The sequence below is a fragment of the Haliotis cracherodii genome, unplaced genomic scaffold, assembly GCF_022045235.1.
Source record: "Haliotis cracherodii isolate W230 unplaced genomic scaffold, xgHalCrac1.p SCAF_8, whole genome shotgun sequence".
Taxonomy (NCBI): Eukaryota; Metazoa; Mollusca; class Gastropoda; order Lepetellida; family Haliotidae; genus Haliotis; species Haliotis cracherodii.
Window position 1 is genome coordinate 56,901,636 of NW_027266341.1, and position 22,970 is coordinate 56,924,605.

At 41.5% G+C, this 22,970-nt stretch overlaps 2 protein-coding genes across 3 annotated transcripts in view; one reads left to right on the forward strand and one right to left on the reverse strand.

Annotated features, from left to right (window-relative positions):
- LOC139449806 (uncharacterized) overlaps positions 1-9,490 on the forward strand; it is a 55,789-nt gene extending 46,299 nt beyond the window's left edge. For both annotated transcript variants that reach the window (XM_071231344.1, XM_071231343.1), the window contains 5 exons: positions 512-648; positions 2,200-2,457; positions 6,222-6,281; positions 6,584-6,673; positions 7,755-9,490. In XM_071231344.1, coding sequence (XP_071087445.1) covers positions 512-648; positions 2,200-2,457; positions 6,222-6,281; positions 6,584-6,673; positions 7,755-7,874 — 665 coding nt within the window. In that variant the 3' untranslated portion in view covers positions 7,875-9,490. The remainder of the gene's footprint in view (positions 1-511; positions 649-2,199; positions 2,458-6,221; positions 6,282-6,583; positions 6,674-7,754) is intronic.
- A 5,446-nt stretch (positions 9,491-14,936) lies between these two features.
- The window catches only part of LOC139449455 (uncharacterized), a 35,816-nt gene continuing 27,782 nt past the window's right edge, over positions 14,937-22,970 (reverse strand). The window contains exons 14-18 of the mRNA XM_071230864.1: positions 21,661-21,745; positions 19,848-19,885; positions 19,117-19,197; positions 16,813-16,947; positions 14,937-15,053 (exon numbers count right to left, since the gene is read on the reverse strand). Coding sequence (XP_071086965.1) covers positions 14,937-15,053; positions 16,813-16,947; positions 19,117-19,197; positions 19,848-19,885; positions 21,661-21,745 — 456 coding nt within the window. The remainder of the gene's footprint in view (positions 15,054-16,812; positions 16,948-19,116; positions 19,198-19,847; positions 19,886-21,660; positions 21,746-22,970) is intronic.

A 22,970-nucleotide genomic window follows, 5' to 3' on the forward strand; every position in this document is an offset into this window, starting at 1 on the left:
GCGCAGACTGAATGTTTGTTTGTTTGTGTTTAACGCTGCATTCCAGCTTTATGACGACGGTCTGCAAATAAGCGAGTCTGGACTAGACAATCCAGTGATTGGCATCATGAGCATTGATCTACGCAATTGAGATACGATGACATGCATCAACCACGTCAGCGAGCCTGACCACCCGATCACTTTAGTCGTCTCTTACAACAAGAATTGTCACCTTTTACGGCAAGCATCAGCCTGGTTCCCTGAGTATGCTGCGCGGGCGCTACACTGGGCCAGCGCAGCATACCCAGGGAACCAGGCTGGGCGAGCATGGGTTACTGAAGACCTATTCTACCCGGGTTGCTTCTTCACGGGTCGCAAACTGAATGAATCCCCGTAGAAAGACAATAATACAATGACGATATAATACGCTAGATGATCGAGGTTAGTATCTAAAACATGTGCACTGATTATATTTTGTTGAGCACATTTTCTTGAGAAGTGACAACCATGATAGCTAACTTTATTACTCCAGAGGCTCCTGCTGCTGAACCTGAACACGTGACATCCAGCCCCACCTCAGCCTGCCCCACCCCCGGCTCTACCACTCCCTCCACCACCCCAGGGGGACAACGGTCTCCGGGGTCCTCACCCACAGACTCTCCAGAAAAGGTATTAAGCTTTCAAATAAATGTAGGAATGTATTCAATCAATCAGTCAATAATGTGTGCATACAATAATTATTACTGACAATTTTCCATTTTTCTGCTTGTTTATATTTGTCTTCATATTTTGCGAAATATTGATTGAAAGACGGTTACATAGAATAATCTTACACGTTGGGTAACTGTACTTTTTTCACAAAGACTTTTACTGTAATGTTATTGCATTTATGTCCAGATGCTTTTCTTCATTGCATATATGTATACATATTCTACTGGAATAGGACCGCCTCCGTGGTCTAGTGGTAGAGCGTCCGCCCGGAAAGCGGATGGTCCGGGGTTCGATCCCCGACCGCGTCATACCAAAAGACGTTCAAAGATGGTACTTGTTGTTACCCCGTCTGGCGCTCGGCATTAAGGGGCTAAAACAAGGACTGGTCGGCTCGGAGTCAGTATACTGTTTCTGAATGGGGTATTCGTGTTAAACTGCGGCATGGTATCTCAGTGTGCTAGCACTATAAATCAGCACCAGTCCGGACTAGTACAAGCAGCCAAACACACACACATACACGTGCATGCACGTCGCTATATAAGTGCAATAATCTTGGACGCGACGGTAAACTCTATTTCACCTCACCTCTACTGGAATAAAGGGCACGGGTGGTGCAGTCGCTACGCAGAGTTGCGTCCCTTGGACACGCCAGAAACCTATGATTGTGGGTTCGAATCCCGGTTCGTCCCAATTATGTTTCTACGTTTGTCAGCACCATACCCGTGCTCGTGGGTTTCACGAAGTGGTAAACGTCTGAGACCTGCTTCACTTCGGGCTTTCCTCCCACATTAAGCTGACACGCCGTGATATAACTGGAATACTGTTAAAAGCAGCGTTAAACCAAACTCACTCACTCTAATGGAATATTAATTCATTGTCTTTATCATATATATAAGTGGCTATATAAAAGCAATAATCATGGATGCGACGTTAAACCCCATTTCACCTCACCTCACCTCACATATATAAAGATCTAGGGTAGAATAGGTCTTCAGCAACCCATGTTTGCAGTAAAAGGCGACTATGCTTGTCGTAAGAAGCGACTAACGGGATCGGGTGGTCAGGCTCGCTGACTTGGTTGATGCATGTCATCGTATCCCAATTGCTTGGGTCGATCTCATGACATCAATCACTGGATTGTCTAGTCCAGACTCGATTGTTTACAGACCGCCGTCATATAGCTGGAATATTGCTGAGCGCGGCGTTAAACAACAAACAAATATAAACTGCCAGCAGAAGAAAGTATTCACTCATGTTTGACGGAGGCTAAAAATGACACAAACAAAAATGTTTTTTCGAGGATCATGTATTTGATTCATAAATACTATATGGATCTTACGTTTACAGTGTTTTGACACAAATAATTCAGCCTAGTAACCTTCTGAAAAACGTTTCTAATTTTTTGCTCAAATCCAATATTCAAGTGTACACTTTCTTTTGCTCGGCAATTTATGAATTCATGTTTTCTATCAACCCTATAATTCCCATATTACTCATCTACTCTTTCAGAAAAGCAAAGACCATTTCCAGCTTCCACCAATAGTTGTAACCCACCCCACCCCTAAACAGCCGGGGACAAATCCCCGGGGTAGTGCCACCTTGGCTAAGTCCACTCCGGGGGTGGCAGATCACATGACCCCTCACGGTACGTTCCTCACCCGTGAGAAGACGGAGTTTGATGCTGGCCTCTCCCCTAGAAGAAAGAAAGACCTGATCCAGAGGAGGGCGTATCTTCAGCTTGACACCCTCAGCCCGGGGGACGTGTTTGTAAGTGGGGATGTGTGGGAGCGGGGAGCTAACATCATGTTTGCTGTTGTATAACATTATTGCTAAATTTGTTTTTGAAGTTTATTCGTCCTTTTATATATATAAAAAAAAGTCAAGATCGTCCGTTTTTATTCCTTTCACAAAGAACCTTTGTGTCGAAGAGCAATGTTTAGTAAATTAATTATTGTTAATTATTTCATTTTTAATCAATGTTGTTGGAGTTATTTCTTTGTATTTCTTCGCCAATATTGTAGACAGTGTTTGACTTATTTCTCGCATATGAAAAACCAGCCATAACAAAAAGACAATTTATTTTTCAAAAAGCATTTTTTCAAATATCGGTACAAATTGAAACATGTGAGTTTTGTTAACATAACAATGTGTTTTAACCTAACCAATTATAAAGCATGGTTTGGATGTGTCTATGTATTTCAAACACACGTCACTTTTCTATAAGTCTTCATTTGCAAAAATGATGCATATTTATTACCGAAACAGTACAAAAACCGCATACAAATATACCCTTTCGAATAGTTCGACCTGAATTTAGTTCACCAGCTCAGGTTCAACACCCACCTAAAGTCTGTTGACGTACACTTAAGGTAATCCCCGCTTATCTCTTTAGTGATGTGTGTTATTACCTATATTTTATTTGCAGTTTGTTTATTTGCTTGTTGTTGTTCCTAACGTGTTGTGACGTTTATACCTAACTATAGGGTCTGGACGATATCGCTGTAAAGTTCAGATATCAACCCAAGGATGATGAGGTTTGTATGACGTCATCAAGCTATGACGTCATATGGTTATTGGGTACGCCGTGTATCCTTTGGTGACGCTTTGGCAGAGATTGTGAATGCATGTTGGTTTTTTTAAATTTCTTAAATCCAAACCCTGCAAGGGTTATAAACGTAGTAAAACAAACTTTTTAAAAATGAAAACAAACGACCATTCGATAAAAGGTCATCTTTGATAATTAAACAAACACAATTATTGGAACTTCCTTTCCAAAATAGCACATGCACATATTGAGGCGTCTCTTAAGAATGTACGGCATATGATTAGCATGCTAGTATAGAGCATGACCTGTCTAAATGCTACTATAACATCTCTCTCTCTCTCTCTCTCTCTCTCTCTCTCTCTCTCTCTCTTGAACATTTGGGGGGTACGGGTGGTCCAAAGCATGGACCAAAGCGCCACAATTAACTGTGAGGAGTTGTCTCCCTTATCCGTGCCCGGCTACGCTACTGGTTGGTTCGAAACCCAGATAAGCCCTGGGTATGATCTATGGTCTATCAGCACAGTGCTCTTGAGTTCCACAGAACGAGTAAGCGGGCTGTCGTGACATGGTTATTTGTCTCATGGATTCCATGTAAGTGTTAAATACCTTCGACTTGCTTCAGTTCGGCGCGGGATATGATTTCTGGGTACATCACCACCATACCATCGATCATGGTGTTCACTAAAGGGGTTCGACATTTTGGACAGTTCTCCTGATGTAAATGTAAAACTGAAGTCCAGTTCAAAACAATATCAACTCACTTGTCTCACCACATTGCCTGTGCTTACCTATACTCACTATTAACTGCGTGCTTGTTTAGCTACTTATTACATACCAGTAAAAGTGTATCATTTTTATATGTATACAGTGTTCGAAATAAGCGCCTGCATGTAGATTTCGAGTCAGGCCGTAGTTTCAAAGTTGAATGGTTTCTTGTAGCCTGCAGTAAATTAACGTGTCAATTCATTTGTCACAGTAAGATGCAATATTTTTAAAATTTCCTAAAGAGTTTCGTCAGGGCCTGCAGTTTCTAAAGTCTAGTGGTCCTGGTGGCAGCCTGGTATTTGGTTTTATTTCAAACACTGTATGTTTACCTACCTATTGCGATCTGTCACAACTAGACCGCCTCCGGGGTCTAGTGGTAGAGCGTCCGCCCGGAGAGCGGAAGCTCCGGGGTTCGATCCCCGGCCGCGTCATACCAAAAGACGTTAAAAGATGGTACTTGTTGTTACCCTGTCTGGCGCTCGGCATTAAGGGTCTAAAACAAGGACTGGTCGGCTCGGAGTCAGTATACTGTGTCTGAGTGGGGTATTCATGTTAAACTGCGGCATGGTATCTCAGTGAGCTAGCACTATAAATCGGCATCACGAACACACACACGTACATGCACGTCGCTATATAAGTGCAATAATCTTGGATGCGACGTTAAACCCCATTTCACCTCCCCTTTCACAACTAGCGTGTCCTGGTACACGTCCTGACTCTCTGGGACTATATCATGCATTATAAACCCATACTGCACTGACTATAGAATGTTAGATAAAGAACTGATGTCCATTTTCAGAACAGTGAAACCTCGTTAATCCGAATGGTAGCGTTCCTAAAGAATCTTCCGGAGTAACGCATCATGGTTACTAAGTAATGTCACAGACTCGCTGACTTGGTTGATGCATCCCATCGTATCCCAATTGCGTAGATCGATGCTTATGTCAATCACTGGATTGTGTGGTCCCGACTCAGGTATTTACAGACCGCCGTCTTATAGCTGGAATATTGCTGAGTGCGGCGTTAAATAACAAGCAAACAAAACTTTGTCTTCATTTAATTGTTCCAAAAATAAATCGTCCGGAAAGTGGGGTGTCCAGACTACCGAGACTACTCTATAGGACTAGACTTGTGTGAGATGTTATTACTATGTAATCAGTAATCATCCAAACCCAACGTAGCAATCAAGATTAAATACTGCCAAAAACTAAGGACGAGCTGCGAAACACCTGCGTCCACACCTCGCTCAATTCATACCGACATGCGTCAGAGAGTGTTTCCGGTGAATTGGTAAAACGCGGACATATCGCGTGAACGGCATGAGCGGGTATGCGGCCGCACCACAATATACCTAATAAAATTTGAGTGAGTGAGTTTGGTTTTACGCCGCTTTTAGCAATATTCCAGCAATATCACGGCGGGGGACACCAGAAATGGGCTTCACACATTGTACCCATGTCGGGAATCGTACCCGGGTCTTCGGCGTGACGAGCGAACGCTTTGACCACTAGGCTACCCGACCGCCCTAATAAATTTTGTGTTTGCAGAATATCAGAGAGGTGTTTAAATGGTCTGACTCAAACCCACGAGGACTCGCTTTGCTCGACTCTAGACCCCCATTTTAATAATATTTAACATCGTGTCGATTTTCGAACAGGAATCATGCTTTTATATCTGTTCATATTGTATCATATGTTCCATCGTCATTTCCGAAACACAAAAATAAACCACTGCAGAATCTGTAAATAGAAACAAGGAAATGTATTCCCAAAGCAACAGCTGTTCGTTCTAAGTTCTGCAGAACAACATTGTAAAATATGTCCATGCTTAGTACAACGGTCGTCTTCGTGATGTAGTGGGTTGTGCGTCTGCCCTGAGAGCGGAAGGTCAGCGGTTTAATCCCCCGGCCGCGTCATACTTAACACCTGAGAAAAGTTAAAAGGTGGTATTTGTTGTTACCCTGCCTGGCGCTCGGCATTAAGGGGATGAAAGAAGGGCTGGTCGGCTCGGAGTCTGAAGTATGTGGGGTGTACTATATGAAGTATAGTAAATGAGGTATATGCAACACTTGTAAATTAAATACGTGCTATGTACATCATTAGTGAATAATATGTTTGTAAGTATAACAGTTATATACTTAAATCCATTTAATTTCTCGTATCATCACACATTTTAGTATCTGTGACATAATTTTACATGCAGACCTGTTCCTCTCCCCCAGGGCCTAGAGAACCTTGACCCTCCCCCCTTGGCGTACATGGAGGGGCCTGCCATCAGTCTAGTAAGTCTTGGATTAAATAATAATAATAATAATAATATGACATTTTAGACTATTACTCTGTTTGCTTCGTTCGTGTGTAACTAATATGATATTTATTATTTATTTTTATTTCTATAATTATTATTGTTGTTATTATTATCTAAGTATTATTATTATTATTATTATAAATGATAATAATTATAACAATAAATAGTATCTTTCAATGTTACATCCTTTAAAATATTGTTTAATCAAATAACGCTTGTTCTCTAAATATCGGGGGGACACTTAACAGGTGTGTATATAGCTTGTGTTGATCGCAGGTGAGCGACGGAGCAGAAGTGGTGAAGATCAGCAAGAGGTTCTTCCTTCAGTTCGCCCAGAACAACACCATGTTGAGAGTGGAGACTATGGTAAGTATAGCGCACCAGGAGTGAGTGAGTTAGTTTTATGCAATGTGACACGAATACAACCCGACACCAAAAAGGAACTTTGTACCATGTGAGGAATGGAACCCTGGTCCTTGGCATGACTAGCGAACACTTTAACCACTTGCCTACCACGCCGTCATTATGGCACCATGGCCCAACCCCACAAAGGGATCTTAGCGTTACGACTGTCGTAAGTATATGTCGTAAAATATTGGAGTTAACATCGTCTTTGCGCTTATGTCGCTTTGTGGAACGGGGCCTTTGAGTGGTTGACCTCAGAGTTGCGTGGCTCTGTCCAAAGGGTAAATATTCCACTCTGGACGTAAATTGACTTCCGTACAGGTGATAGACACGTTGGAAACAGTGAAACCTCGATCATCCTGACGGTAAAATCAGGATGAATAAATTGCCTGATTGAGGGAGCAGTTATTGGATTTAAGGACGAATTACTATTCAATAATGTTCCTTTAATGATCTATAGACGTGCTCAACAGTAACCATCTGGAAAACTAGGTTTCATTGTATTGTCCAGATAACTCTTACACGTGTCATATTTCTATAAATAAACGTACCTGGTGAAGACGAAAAAAGTTCCTATATTTTCTTGTTTCGTAAATAGCTTGGATTTTTAATTAAGAATTGGCTTTCACTTTGTGTGAGTTCATTGGAGTTTGAACCTTCATAGTGTGAGATACCCGTGCTCGTGGGTTTCACCGAAGTGGTAAACGTCTGAGACCTGCATCACTTCGGGCTTTCCTCCCACATTAAGCTGGCACGCCATGATATAACTGGAATACTGTTAAAAGCGTCGTTAAACCCAACTCACTCACTCACTCATAGTGTGAGGGCCAAACTGTATAAAGTTTACCATAATCTATGTTTACGCCATTTCAAGAACACGGTCTCGTCAAAAACGTACGAACGTCAAATTGTGTCATTCCTATACTTATGATGGTCAATTTGGCGGTCATGTGACCGACCTCTCGTCCAATGGAAAAGCCGTATGTCGTGTAAACTTCAAATTTATAGATTATCATCATAACACCGAACACTTACATTTCAGCAACGCGAGTACATCACGACTGATGAGGCTAAAGACGTGTTGTACAACAAGGAGACTTGGAGGCAGTACAAGAGCGTGTTGATGGAGAGGTTGGTCGGAAGTGTGACCTCGCGGACATAGTCAACACTTGGGTAGGGGTCACGGGACACAGACAGGGACGAAAGCCGCCAAATTGGGTGGAAGATGTGACCGCCACTTAATAACTTAATACATCCTAACTTGAGATTGCCAAGGATGGTGTGAGAGGTTCCAAGGATTGCGACTTTATACCATGAGCTTCTGTTGCACGTTTGTCGAGGATGTTGTAAGAACTACAATGGATGGTGATTTTGTAACGTACGCTTCTCTTGTGAGTTTGTCGAGGATGTTGTAAGAATTATAATGGATGGGAACTTAATACGATAAGCGCCTGTTGCAATGTTTGTCAAGGATGTTGTAAGAATTACAATTGATCGGAACTAAATAAGATAAGCGCCTGTTGGACGTTTGTCAATGATGCTGTAAGAATTACAATGGATGGGAACTTAATAAGATAAGCTTCTTCTGCACGTCTGTCAATGATGGTGTGAGAATTGGCAAATTGAGAAAAGGATTGTGACATACGCTTCTGTTGTGAGTTTGTCAAGGATGACCTTATGACATACGCTTCTGTTGTGAGTTTGTCAAGGATGAACTCATGACATACGCTTCTGTTGTGAGTTTCTCGAGGATGACCTTGTGACATACGCTTCTGTTGTGAGTTTCTCAAGGATGACCTTGTGACATACGCTTCTGTTGTAAGTTTGTAAAGGATGACCTCATGACATACGCTCATGTTGTAAGTTTATCAGTTTTATGAAATTTACTACGAACGGTTACTTTGTAACATACTTTCCCGCCTGGACAACTAAAGTGCAATGCCCCGGATGCTTGCATTATTCCATCTACTCCCGTACTGCAGGTGGATAGCAATGAACTCTCATCCATATTCTCGTGTGGTATTGGAATTTATGTGAATTCAAGAGATCTCAAGACCACGCAGAGGCCACTTCACACTGGTGTATGTTACCCAGTGCTCCTGGGTTTCAACAGCGTCTCTTGAACAATGTTAGTCCTTCACTTCCGGTCCGCCATTTTGGAAAGTGAGATGTGTTTGGAAGAGAAGATGAAAAGATTCAGCAAAGGGACATCTTAAATGCAATGTTCGAAAAGGTTGTATTGATCAAATCTTGTATCGCATTTCATTTGCAGCTACTGGTTGTCAGTATAAACCACGCTTACCTAGTTTCCAAAACTAAATTTGAACACTGCTTGCAACTTGAAACATAACAATACTAACTGCGACGTAAATTAGCTACAGAGGCTCCTGCATATGTCAAACAATGGATAAGGTCGACTCAAAACTTTCAACTGCATTCTGTACAGGCAAGATATAACATGGAGAAAGAATGGTCCCGATTTCAAAAGAATTTGATGGCCTTAAATGGAGACGTCCTGACGCACCTCAAACATGACCGGACCTTCGTCGAAAACATTCTGCTGCGTTGTACAGGCTTTTCCAATCTCCTTATATTTAGTATTATTGGTGTGTTCCATACATTTAATCTGACCGAATGACCCAAGTTCGTCAAAATTATTCCACCGTCGGATTATATTTATTGATATTGATGTGTATCTGTGATACGTGTTCAGTATCTGTGATAACGCCATCCCGAGCTGTCATACCCATATCTGTGATAGCGTTAAGATCTGTCAGGCCCAAGATATATTTTGTACATTGTGTAGATACTATTTTGAATTGTTTTTGACAAATTTGTTGTTTTTATACTGAATTAAATCACATTATGTTTTGACTTCCTCACTGATGATTGAACAGTAGGTTGAACTACTCTTTACTAAAACAACTTTTCTACTTTACTAGTACAGTGCGGTAAATATTTTTAATAGATTATGTTCATTGGTTGGGCTGTGATGTAAATAACACGTGACAGTGGGTGAGTGAGTGAGTGAGTGAGTGAGTAGGGTTTTAAGCCGATTTTAGCAACATGTTCGTAATAGCACTCCGAGAGACACCAAATTAATGCTCCAGACATTGTATCCACGAGGAGAGTGAGGTGAAATTGGGTTTATCGTCGCATCAAAGATTATTGCACTTATATAGCGACGTGCATGCACGTGTGTGTGTGGCTGCTTGTACTAGACCGGACTGATGCCGATTTATAGTGCTAGCCCACTGAGATACCATGCCGCAGTTTAACATGAATACCCCACTCAGACACAGTATACTGACTCCGAGCCGACCAGTCCTTGCTTTAACCCCTTAATGCCGAGCGCCAGACAGGGTAACAACAAGTACCATCTTTTAACGTCTTTTGGTATGACGCGGCCGGGGATCGAACCCCGGACCTTCCGCTCGCCGGGCGGACGCTCTACCACTAGACCACGGAGGCGGCCCATCCATGAGGAGAAACAAACCCCTTGGTGAGCGAACGCTTTAAACATCCGTGTCACCGACTGCCCCACGTGGAAATGGGGTCGAGAAACAGCTTAACTTGTTTCATAATTGCTTTTATGGACAATCGCCGGCAGAGAACCAGCCTATCTTGTGAATGCTGCTTGTAAATACTTGAGTCTTGGCCAGACAAACCAGTGATTGATTAGCACCACGTCATCGTGGCGTGATGACACACGACCAGACAGAGCATCCATTGTGACTTGTTCTGTCCAGAGAAGCATTTGATCCCAGCTAAGAACTCAATAATTCATTATACGTATAACACAATTTATTATACTTAGTGTACATAAAGTAAACAAGAGAATTATTCTTTGGTAAAGAAAATTGATTATACTCAGAGATAAAAACACGAATATAATTGTCAAATTCTTTTTTACCCTTTCACAAGCGTATATTTACACACAAGGAATCTGACAAAAAAAACAATAGGGGCAACTGTGAAAAGGAAAAACACGAGATATTATCACCGCAGTTCGTAAGAAATGGTGAATAATCAATATATAGATTTTTATTCTAATAGAAAAATAAGAACAATGAGTTATCATTCGTTATCGTTTCTCAATCGTGATGATGTGACGTTCGAGTTTTTCATTCATGTGTACAGTATTTATCTGGAAGTTCTTTTTTTATGATATTTTCCACAACCTAAATTAAACTTTCAGGCCAAACCGTATGTAAACCGACAAATAAAAACAAAAGGCCAAACATTTGTATATAATCGCATAGTGAGTGAGTGAGTTTGGTTTTACGCCGCTTTTAGCAATATTCCAGCAATATCACGGCGGGGGACACCAGAAATGGGCTCCACACATTGTACCCATGTCGGGAATCGAACCAGGGTCTTCGGCGTGACGAGCGAACGCTTTAACTACTAGGCTACCCGACAGCCCCGTATATAATCGCATAGCTGTTACCCACATACGATTAGACAGCAGTCTATTAAGATCGCTGAAATTACACTTACAAACATAAATAGTAACCATGTATGATTATGGCTGCGAGGACCAGGGTCGGCCCGTAGTCCTAGCAAACATATACAACTCAAAAGAAGTTAAGGAATACCCGATTCGTTTATATGACTACAGTTAGTGCCATAGTGCCCGTGAAGATACGGGTTAGAAAAGGGTCATCAGCAACCCATGCTTGCCGTCAAAGGTGACTATGCTTGTCGTAAGAGGCGACTAATGGGATCGGGTGCTCAAGCTCGCTGACTTGGTTGATGCATGTCATCGTATCCCAATTGCGTGGATCGATGCTCATGATGTCAATCACTTGATTGTCTGGTTCAGACTGGAGTGCGGCGTTAAACAATAAACACAAACAAACTAATATAGCATGGGCATGACAGATTAAGTATAGTCTTAACTTCTTTTGAGTAGTATATTTTATGTGTCCCATAGGCTGGATTCACTCTACGACCCTAAAGTTAGAGCGATGTATATTGAAATGCGATTCAAATGCGGTGCGTAAGATAAAAACGAAAATATACACTTTGGTTGATGGTTGCTAAAAATAAAACAAACAGTGAGTGAGCATGATTTTACGTCGCTTTTAGCAATATTCCAGCATTATCACGGCGGGGGACCCCAGAAATGGGCTTCACATATTGTACCCATGTCGGGAATCGGACCCGGATGTTCAGCGTGACGAGCGAACGCTTTAACCACTAGGCTACCCGACCAACCATAACACAAACAAGAAATGGTTATTCGATGGTGATGTATTTGATATGGGTATCATAGTTGTGTTAGACATTAAGTGTGTAGTGTTTCAGCCTTGTAACGTTTGATAACGTTTGTAATTTTTTGGTCAAAGTGTACACTTTCTTTGGCCAGGCATCAGGTGCATCAGACCCTGGAAAAAAATGCAACTCATGTTTGAAATTAAGGATTGTATTTGGTGGTTTTTTGTGTGTTTTTTGTTTTTAGATTTCTGGGACTATAGAGAGAATCTCATCCGATTGTCTTTTGATATCAAATATATCAATACGAGTTGATAAAAGTGGAAAACTTCCGAGGCTTGCCGAGGATTTTTGCCACTTTTATCAACGAGTGTTGATATATTTGATATCTAAAGACACGAGGGTGAGATTTTATTTATCATCCAACAATATTTTTTCAACTTTTTCAATTTGTAGACAGTAATTAGCAGTGTCTTCAGTGTAAAAAGTACTGCTAACAGCTTCAGTAGCAGACCATTAGTGATGTCATTTGATTGTGACGTCATGGTAACCAGTGACGTCAAAATGGTCTGCAAAGCATTGTGATGTAATTTCATTGCAGTGATATCTACAGTGTAGATAACGCTTGATCTCATCCCAGCGATATCTCCTGTGGGATCCAGTTTTGGATGATAATTATAGAATAACCCACGAAGTACGAGTGATTACGGAAAATATGTCACGAGTGAAATTAATGTAATCACTCGTACCTCGTGGGTTATTCTATTTATTACCCATATTCATATTAAAGACATGTTTCAAGAAAAAAACAATCAACTGTCGCCGATCAAGAATCAGCTGTTTTGTATCAATTCGCGTGTGAAAAAACACTGTCCACTCATTCCAACCGCATTACTCAATTAACGTGTTGTTACGCGTGAAAAATATAGTTCTGTTAAAAAATTGTAAAGATCACATTATTGCAGTTATATTTCTGTCCGATTTACACAGCGCACACTATCTAGCATTGATAAAGAAGACAGGTTTCCAAAATGGTTCATCAGGTTTTTCAATCAAAGCTTGTTTTGACAAGATCTCGTCACTGACAGACAGCCCCCGTCGTGCATCGGCAGATAAATGCATTTCACATGGAGAAGAGGAAACACGGAAAACCTGTCAATTTTTTTATGTGTCATTTGACAAAAATGCCAAAACCTATAACAACAACATAGATGTAATGTACAGAAGTCTTGTTTGTTAGAGAAAAGTTACGAAAAGAAGCTAAACTTTGAAAAGTACGATTGCTGTCGCAGTGTCGGAATGAATTACCCGACTTGACCCAGATATGAGACAGCCGAAACCAGGAATGACAAGAGAACCGGTTACAGTTTAATCCGGACAACAAGTTTAATTAACATCGTGTGTGATTTGAGACAAGTGTCACTGATGGGAAACATGTGCATGTGGGATTTCAGGAGGATTTGTCAAACGCGGAGTGGACACAGTCAGATGACGGCAGTTTGTTGATATTTTGATGTGATTCATAATGGTCGAATACCTGTTGATAGACAAACACGGTATCTGGAGATTTGGTGCTAAGCTGTCCGCATTCACGGAGTTCATTTAGTTCGATATCGGACACAGGATCAGCTCGCTGGGGTAAGTTTTCAGCTCGCTGGGGTATGTTTTCCTTTCCTTGTATTTTTTATTATTTTTGTTTTGATTTCAAAACCTCCGAGTTCAGCAAAGTGCGTCGATTTTGCAACCAGATGCTGGTAATCATGTCGCTAAGGTAACACTCTAGGCTACCCTTGATCTCCTTCAAAGTAGACAGTTCGAATTCTGAACTGCCTGATGTGCATGCCGAAATGATAAATTTGCGAATAATAATGTTGCACCTTTCCTGTGTCATTAACCCTCATAGTCATAATTATGGTCAGCGGACGTCAGTCAGAATGCATACCGCTCAGCGCCGTACTTTGCAGACGTCGCGGTTACGAAAAACGTATACATTGTATAAAAAAGTGTCACGTCCTCATTTCTTCACACAACTTTACAAAATTGTACGAAATAGTGTATCTTTATGATGTCTTTCGGAAAGTCTAAATGTCGTTGCAAAATGAATTTGTTTTTATTCTCATGCCATCGTTGAAAGTGTGAGAAGTTATATTTTTCGTGCTTTTCTTACCTTTATACATTTGTGAACTAAGTTCATGTCAACTTGTCAAGTTTAGACTTTTTCATTGTGTTTTCATTTTCATTGGCAGTTATCGATGCCATCATCGTCCACAAAGGCAAACCTGTCTATACAAAGTCCGGTTTTTGGATTCGGGTGGTCGAAAAATTCATGACACAGCAAGCCCTCTAACACAGACGCAAACCAGGACTTGATGGTGATGATCTTGGCGCCCTAGGAACAGTTTCTGGCAACATCAAAACTCTGAATCTTGGAACTTCAATCTGGCCATATGCAGTTTTGACAACAAAGACATTAAATGTGTTCAGAGGTTGAATTATACGAATAACTTTTCATGTCAGTCAGATATCCGTCCGCTTTAACGAGGTCATTTACTTTGACAGGTCTCAAAGGGCCAGCCATGTTTGTTTACAAACGGGGACGTAGTTTTGGTTTTTACTGTAAAATGAAAATCATGTGAAATAAAAGGAAAAATTGATAATGTGAAATCATGTTGTTAATATGAAACTATGTGTCTTGTCTTAAAAATCTCGAATCAGTGAGATTGTAGCACGTAAAACATCTGAAGGGAAAGGCGTGGATTTGTGAATGAATGGGATGAGAAAAAAATAGTTCCGTTGTCCAATGAAAATTGATCTTTGTTCCACTGACAAATCAGCTTCGAGAATCACTAATTGCACACTGTGCAAATATCAAAAAGTTATTACACTGCATATTTGAGCCCATATGGGTAATAATTACAGTTCTCGACCTAGACTGAAATGGGCACCTGAAGCAGCCATTCTCATTTAACGGTTAAGTTGGGGTCAGTGTGAACAATGCTGGAGGTCATCAAGAGCCGTCATATCTGGACGTCACCTCGCTCACCAGGCCGCGTCTGTACTTGATCCAGTCACGGTGAACTTTGACCTGCTCGCGGATGAATACCTGTGATGGGTAGCTCATCACCTTTAAAGGACAAAATAGACCCCCCTTTCAAAGCAGTCTACCAACGCACCTACACCTCACAGATTAAGTCGTAGCAAATCAATTTTGAAATTAAATACTGTATAACCATAGTTACAAAATATATGGTATTTGTACACAAGTAAATTATTACGTGAGTTTTATTTTTAAGTAATCCCCAAGCAACATCACAGGGGAAACATTCAGGTACATAGTGGTCATTAGTTAGGATTCAAACCAAGGTCTACCCGAAAGAAAATGTCTATTAGGATTAACTTGTCTGATACATCCAAGGACATGGTGAAAACAAAATAATTGAATCTGGACCAGAAAGACAAGTGATTGATATTAGGAGCAACGATCCACGCCGTCGATACGTTGACACGCGATCAACCAAGTCACTGGCAACCCATCCTCCCGAGGCAAGGGTGTTAACTGACTATAAAAGTCCTGTTTCCACCCTTGCCGAACTAGGCTGGAATTTCCAGGATCGATCGTAGAGCCAGCAGTGGCTTTTACGAGTTATATCCCTTCTATGTTCCTCCTATTGACCAATCAGATTCCATCTCTCATATAACGCTTGTATTTGCTTCAAACAAAATGGCGGTACCCAACCGATCTGCTCGATGATCAAGATCTATCTTGTAATAAAACGGGTCTCATCCCGCAAAGTGCATCAAATCACGTGTGCACCTTGATTAAAAACATGAAAGAATTTGCACAATATCTGTCGACGACCAGTTGGCTGTATCTTTGCAAATCCTGTAGTCGACCGTAATCTGCACGTTGAAATCCATGTTGTTTACGAACCGTTCGTTACGCGATTTTGATTGGACTATGCATAGACTCGTTAGTCCAGCCAAAATGTAATAATTATTCTATTATTGCAGCTTAATTCGACAAGGGTGGAAACTGGACTTTTATAGTCAGTTAACTCCCTTGCCTCGGGAAGATGCTGACAACCCGATCCATTTAGAAGCCTCCCATAGGTTGCTGGTCAATTCTAACCCGGAATCCCAGCTTATAACTGGCTATAGCAGGCGTCCAAAGTTGGAGAATTTGTACCCAATCCCATTATGAACAAGCATGAAATACTCATATCCCCCGCCAATATGTCATGTCCGGTTGTGTGGACCATTTTCAGTTTAAGTCAAAGTCGTTGCTATGGACTCTCGAAAAATATAAAAAAAATTAAATCCCAAACTATCAAAAGCCACCAATTAACCATCTTCCCGAGGCAGAGGAGTTAACTGACAACAAAAGTCCAGTTTCCACCCTTGCCGAACTAGGCTGGTATTATGGAGTTACGTTTTGTCTGGACTAACGAGTCTATGCATAGTCCAATCAAAATCGCGCACCAAAATCAAAATCCAATTCGTAAACTGTCGTGCAGATTTCGATCGATTGCAGGATTTGCAAAGCATGTGCATCGCCAATTCGTTGTCAGCAGATATTTTCCAAATCCTTTCATGTTTTTGATCAAGGTGCTCACGTGATTTGATGCATTTCGCGATGTAAGTCCCGTAGGAGAGGCTTAGAAGGGACATAATTGGTTAAAGCCACTGGTGGCGCAACGATCGAGCCCAGAAATTCCAGCCTAGTTCGGCAAGGTTGGAAACTGGACTTATAAAGTCAGTTAACTCTCTTGCCTCGGGAACGGAAACGAAACGTGGCGGACGGAATGACCGACAGACAGCATCCATTTCTATATCCCCTTCCACTGCGTGGCAGGGGATAATAATATATATTTAAACCCACTGACCATATCACTAACGACGCGCAGAGTCTTGATGTTTGCTTCCTGCAAGAAGAGTTTCTTGGAGACAAAGAGGCACTCTGCCCCGTGGCTGACCAGGGTGAGGGAGGAGGCGGGGCGGTGTACCAGGGACTCCAGGCCCTGGGGACAGGATTCAGGGGGTCAGATCAATACAGATATGATGTATCAGTGAGTTCGTGTAGTAAGGATTTGGTTGGCTGGTTGTTTGTTTAACGCCGCACTCACTCATATTCCAGGTATATGGCGGCGGTCTGTAAATAATCGAGTCTGGACCAGACAATCCAGTGATTAATATCATGAGCATCGATCCACGCAATTGGGATCGAGTGCATGCATCAACCAAGTCAGCGAGCCTGACCACCCGATCCCGTAAGTCGCCTTTACGTAGTAAGGAATGATGGACAGAGCTCTATGCACGATGCAGACCTCGTTTGGTTGTTTGTTTGTTTGTTGTTTAACGTCGCACTCAGCACTAGTAAAAAGAGAATAAGGTCAGTATTGTCTGTTTCCAATAATTTCATTGAGAACAGATTGATTTTGTTTTGTTCGTTGTTTAACGCCGAACTCAGCAATATTCCAGCTGTATAACGGCGGTCTGTAAATAACAGAGTAAGGACCAGACAATCGAGTGATTGACATCATGAGCATCGATCCACGCACGATGATATGCTTTGTTTGTTTTACATGCATCTACCAGGTCATCGAGCCTGACAACCCGATCCCGTTAGTTCGTCTCTTAAGACAGGCATAGTCACCTTTCACGGCATGGGTGGCTGAAGACTTATTCTACCCCGGATCTTCACGGGTATGCGGAGCTTAATCTATTCAATATAACCTACATCTCGTTAATCTGATTCTCGGTAGTGCGAACTTGGATTGCCGGACCTCGTTAATCTGGACGTCATTTATTATAACCCCAATAGTCAGGATCTCGTATATAGAGCAACCGGTGGCCCAGTCATCTGTGGCGACGCAGTTAATTAGGCTGGCCAGAAATATTTGATCGTGGGTTCGAATCCCAGGTTCGCTCTGATAATGTTTCTTGGTTTCATGACACCACCATGCCCGTGCTCGTGGGTTTCACCAAAGTGGAAAACGTCTAAAACATGCTTCACTTCGGGTTTTCCTCAAAAATCAAGCTGAAACGCCGTAATATAACTGTAATACTGTTCAAGGCTGCGTGAAACCAAACTCACTCCATCGAACCCCAAATGTTGGGATCTCGTCAATCTGCATCTTAACAAGTCTAAACCTGACAGTCCGGATCTTGTTAATCTGAATAGTCTGAACCCCGACAGATCAGATCTCGTTCATCAGTAATTCGGTAATCCAAATCTTAACAGACTTCGCTAGTCTTGACCCTCGTTAATCTGGAAACCTTGCTTTACATTTTACATACGCGTAACTCGGTATGCGGGCGCTTTTTAATGAAGCCATTATCCAAAATAAAGTTTCACGTCAAGGTGGCACTTGTCACAAACACATGCAAAGACAAGTCATCATTTGGGTTTACCACAAACGTGAAGAAACAATCTATTTTTCACCAAGACTCTACTTCTTCGTCACATTCATAGCACTGGACCTTTAACGTTGTGTGTCAATCAACGAAAAATCCAATGTTCCTGTTTTGTGAACTAGTACTAGAATTCGACTCGGACGAGGCAATTACTCGAACAGAGGAACTGGACGAGGCCATTACTCAAACAGAGGAACTACTGTGGCGATAGCAGGGGAGTCACAATTAACAAATAATTGAGTGAAGATTGTTTTTCGCGACAGTAAGCGGTATGACAGCCATTGTGCGACATCCTGTAAACAATCGCGCGAGTACGGTGGCCCATAAGGGACATGGAGTCTGTTTTTCAATATTTTGATGTTTCACTTACTTTTATCGTAACCTTTTGCAAATTAACACAATTTGTCATATATGTGATATATCATGTATAAAAACAACCGAAAACATGGAAAATGTACTTTCAAGTAGGTATTGAGAAAAACTAAAATGGAAATGTCAAAAACCAAAACGAAACTGTCACCGCGGTCACCTCGGTGGAAATAGTTTTCTGTATTTTCATTTTAGTTTTTGACATTTTCGCTTTTGTTTTTGACATATTCATTAATTTTAGTTTTTGACATTTTCGTTTCACTTTTCAGCGATTCAGTATCTTCTTTACATATGATTTATCACATATTTGTAAGACAAATCGTGTTAATTTGCAAAAGGTAACGACAAAAGTAAGTGAAATATCATATGAATATTCCAATAAACAAGCGGCCGGTGATACTTACAAATACAGCACCCTGCTTGAGCTCTGCAACTTGAGCGAATGACACGGAATCGTTTTCTCGGAGAAAGTCCAACTTCTTCATCTAACATAAAATATTCACCATACATTATACAACATACAAATACCCACTATACGGTGAGATGAGGTTAAATGGGGTTTAACGCCGCGTCCAAGATAAGTGCACCGACTAATACCGGTGTTATAGTGCTAGCCCACTGAGATACCATGATCCAATTTTACATGAATAAGTTTTTGATTGTACCGTATGCTTGCATTACATTATCACCACTGTCTGGAATGTGTCCAAAACACGTTAAAAGCTGGTACTTATTGATGCCCTGTCAGGCCCTCGGCATAGAGGGAATAAAACAAGGAAGAGGTATCCATATTAAATCGCAGCGATGCATCTCAGTGGGCTAGCTTTAAAACCAGCATAAGTCCGGAACGTCAACCAGCCACACACACACACACACACACACACACACACACACACACACACAGACAGAAAGAGACAGCCACACACACACAAACAGCCACACACAGAGACACACACAGAGAACAAAGATAAAAAAAAAACTTTTACGTAACCAGACTGAAATGCAATGTAACGTTTCTTTCCTGGAGAGTATATTTCTTGGATATCCCAAATCTGTCATGTGAACACTCAAAGGTCGTTAGAGCACACTCTCAAGCACCAGTGTATCTTAACTGGTATTCCCAGATAAGACTTACGTTTTGTGCAGACGTTGCTCTGTTGTTCGACCTTGACCCTGCCAGAAATAATACGTATAAATGATGAAATAATGTCGTGACAGCCATTCGCATGGTATACGCGTATTTCATAGTCTATTTCCTCTGCCAGGTCAACCTTTTACTTTCAGCAGATGGACACGTGATGAATATTAATGAAATGACCCATGGAGAACCCATCTTCCCGAGGCAAGAGAGTTAACTGACTATAAAAGTCCAGTTTCTACCTTTGCCGAACTAGGCTGGTATTATGGAGTTACGTTTTGGCTGGACTAACGAGTCTATGCATAGTCCAATCAAATTCGCGCACCGAAATCGAAATCCGGTTCGTAAACTGTCGTGCAGATTTCGGTCGATTGCAGGATTTGCAAAGTATGTGCATCGCTAACTTGTTGTCAGCAGATATTTTCCAAATCTTTTCATGTTTTTTATCAAGGAGCTGACGTGATTTGAGGCATTTCACGATGTAAGACCCGTTTTATCACAATATAGATCTTGATCATCGATCAGATCGTTTTGACTGGGCGCCACCATTTTGTGTGAAGCAAACGCAAGTGATACGAGAGGTGGAATCTGATTGGTCCATAGGAGAGGCTTAGAAGGGACATACCTGGTAATAGCCACTGGTGGCGCTACGATCGAACCCAGTAATTCCAGCCTAGTTCGGCAAGGGTGGAAACTGGACTTTTAACTCTCTTGCCATGGGAAGATGTGGAGAACCCGGCATGGAACCAGCATTTTTTGTTACATTTTTTGTTACTTTTTTTGTTATTATTAGTAATGATATTACGTCATACATTTTATATTTCGTAATCAATGTATTTTTGTTCAACAAACACAACATTACATTCCGAATCATTCCAACGAATGTATAGTCAACAGTAGAACAGAACAAATTAAAAAGAGTCATGTATCCTAGTATTTAGGGTTTTCGAGCCCCGAAGTATTATTTTTTATTACGTGTCTCATGATGATCCCAGTACACTAAACTTTTGAGAAAATTTATTTCTGTTAACACCTGGATGGTCAAAAGACCATGTCTTCTTAATTTAAAAGCGATGATACGTCGTCGAGCGAGACGAGTCGATCAGTTGCCATTTTGTTATCGTCACCTGATTTTGAGCCCCTCCATTACAGCCAAGTTAAAAATAGATGCTCACCATGGTCACGTGACATTACAGACAGGAAGTTTACAAACAACAGCTGATACATAATCGGTACATACGATTGTTACGATGCAAAATTATCATCAGTATAAAAAAGTAGGTTTTCAGGTATGTTTTCATTACTTATCGAATAGCATTCCTTGTGTGGCTTAATTTGCAATACAACTTCAACGGCAGGTGGCGAACAGTTTGATGTCTTCAGAGGGCTTGGAATGGTCTACCGTGATTACGTCACAAAGCGTGTGGTCACACATTTATATCTCCATAGACGCAAAAAATATTGTATAATATATATATATAACAATAATTACTTCACTGCTTTTTAATGATAAACACACACAAAAATGTAGACAACAGTACGAAATCAGTGACATTGTTTAGCCCAATAATTAAAAAACAAGCCCCGCCCATACTATTATCAGCCAATCAGGAAACAGTAGTGTCTAAGTGTCCGTGCCTAATACTTATTCGGTTTATAGAAACATAAATGAAAGCAAGTATTGGTTAGCCAATCAAACACCAAGGTGGCGCTTGCAATTTATGTATTTTCGATTATCCGGTACTCCAATATTCGTAATCCTGACAATAATAAGAGTTCGTCTAGCGTGAAAGATGGTTAGGTTGGTTACCAATTCTCCTCTTGCTCATCATCTGACGGAAGGACGGTCCTCTCAGCCTCATCGCCCAGAATGTGCTCTCTCCATCCTCCCCGCCCTGCAGGGGAAACAGTACACAACTCAGTGTTAACCCGACACATTCGTCACCACTCGCCCCTTTCCGTAACCCGCAAGAAGACTCGTCCCCCTATCGATGAATGTTATGTGCGAAAATACGACAAACCAATCAGAATGCGCGTATGATTTCAAGTTCTTCGTCAAAGAATCCCTCAGAAATAATTTCTGTTTTTACATGTCTTGCATCTAAAAATATACCCAAGACACAGTTAAATGTGTTCAATCATACTGTATAATTCCGCATGTCCTGACGTGCTTTAAATTGCATCTGAAATATAGATAATATATAGGGAAATATATGTGAACCATTGCGCAACGAGTTGACAATTGTTTTAGGTATGCCCGTTTGCCCTTAGACGGAACCCGGTGGCAAAAATGGCCACGAGAGGGGCACGAGTCGCTATTCGACTTGTCCCGGAATAACACGAGTTGGTCCCGAATGAACCCGACACTGCATTCCGTGTCCGTCTGATGGTTGAGTGAGCTACATCAGCACATGTAATTGATGTAGGTTTTGTTTGTTTGATGTCTGCACTCAGCAATACTCCAGATATTTGACGGGGGTCTTTTAATAATCGAGTCTGGATCAGCCAATCCAGTGATTGACATCATGAGCATAGATCCACGCAATTGGGATACAATTGGCATCAACTAAGTCAGCGAGCCTGACCACCCGATCCCGTTAGTCGCCTCTTGACAAGAAGGGGTTGCTGAAGACCTATTCTACCCCGCATCTTCACGGGTCGGTATCCATATTGCGGAGATCGATATTCATGTCAATCACTGGATTGTCTGGTCCAGACTCGAATATTGCTGAGTGCGGCGTTTAACAACAAACAACATCAGCAATAGGGATACGATGACATGCATTAACCAAGTCAGAGAGAGCCTGACCACCCGATCCCGTTAGTCGCCTCTTACGACAAGCACGGTCTCTTCTTAAGACAAGCATGTGATGCTGAAGACATATAACCCGGATCTTCACGGGTTTGTTGTAGGTGGTCTGGTGAACAATGCCGCAGTCATAACATGAAACTCAGACACAGTGTACTGGCTCAGTACTTGATTTATCCCCTTTACGCCGAGCGCAGGGAAGGGAAACAACAAGTTCCATCTTTTAACGTCTTTTGATGTGACACCGACGCTCCGCTCTTCGGACAGGCGCTCTATCCACCAAACCACGGAGCCTCCGTATCAACGTAGAA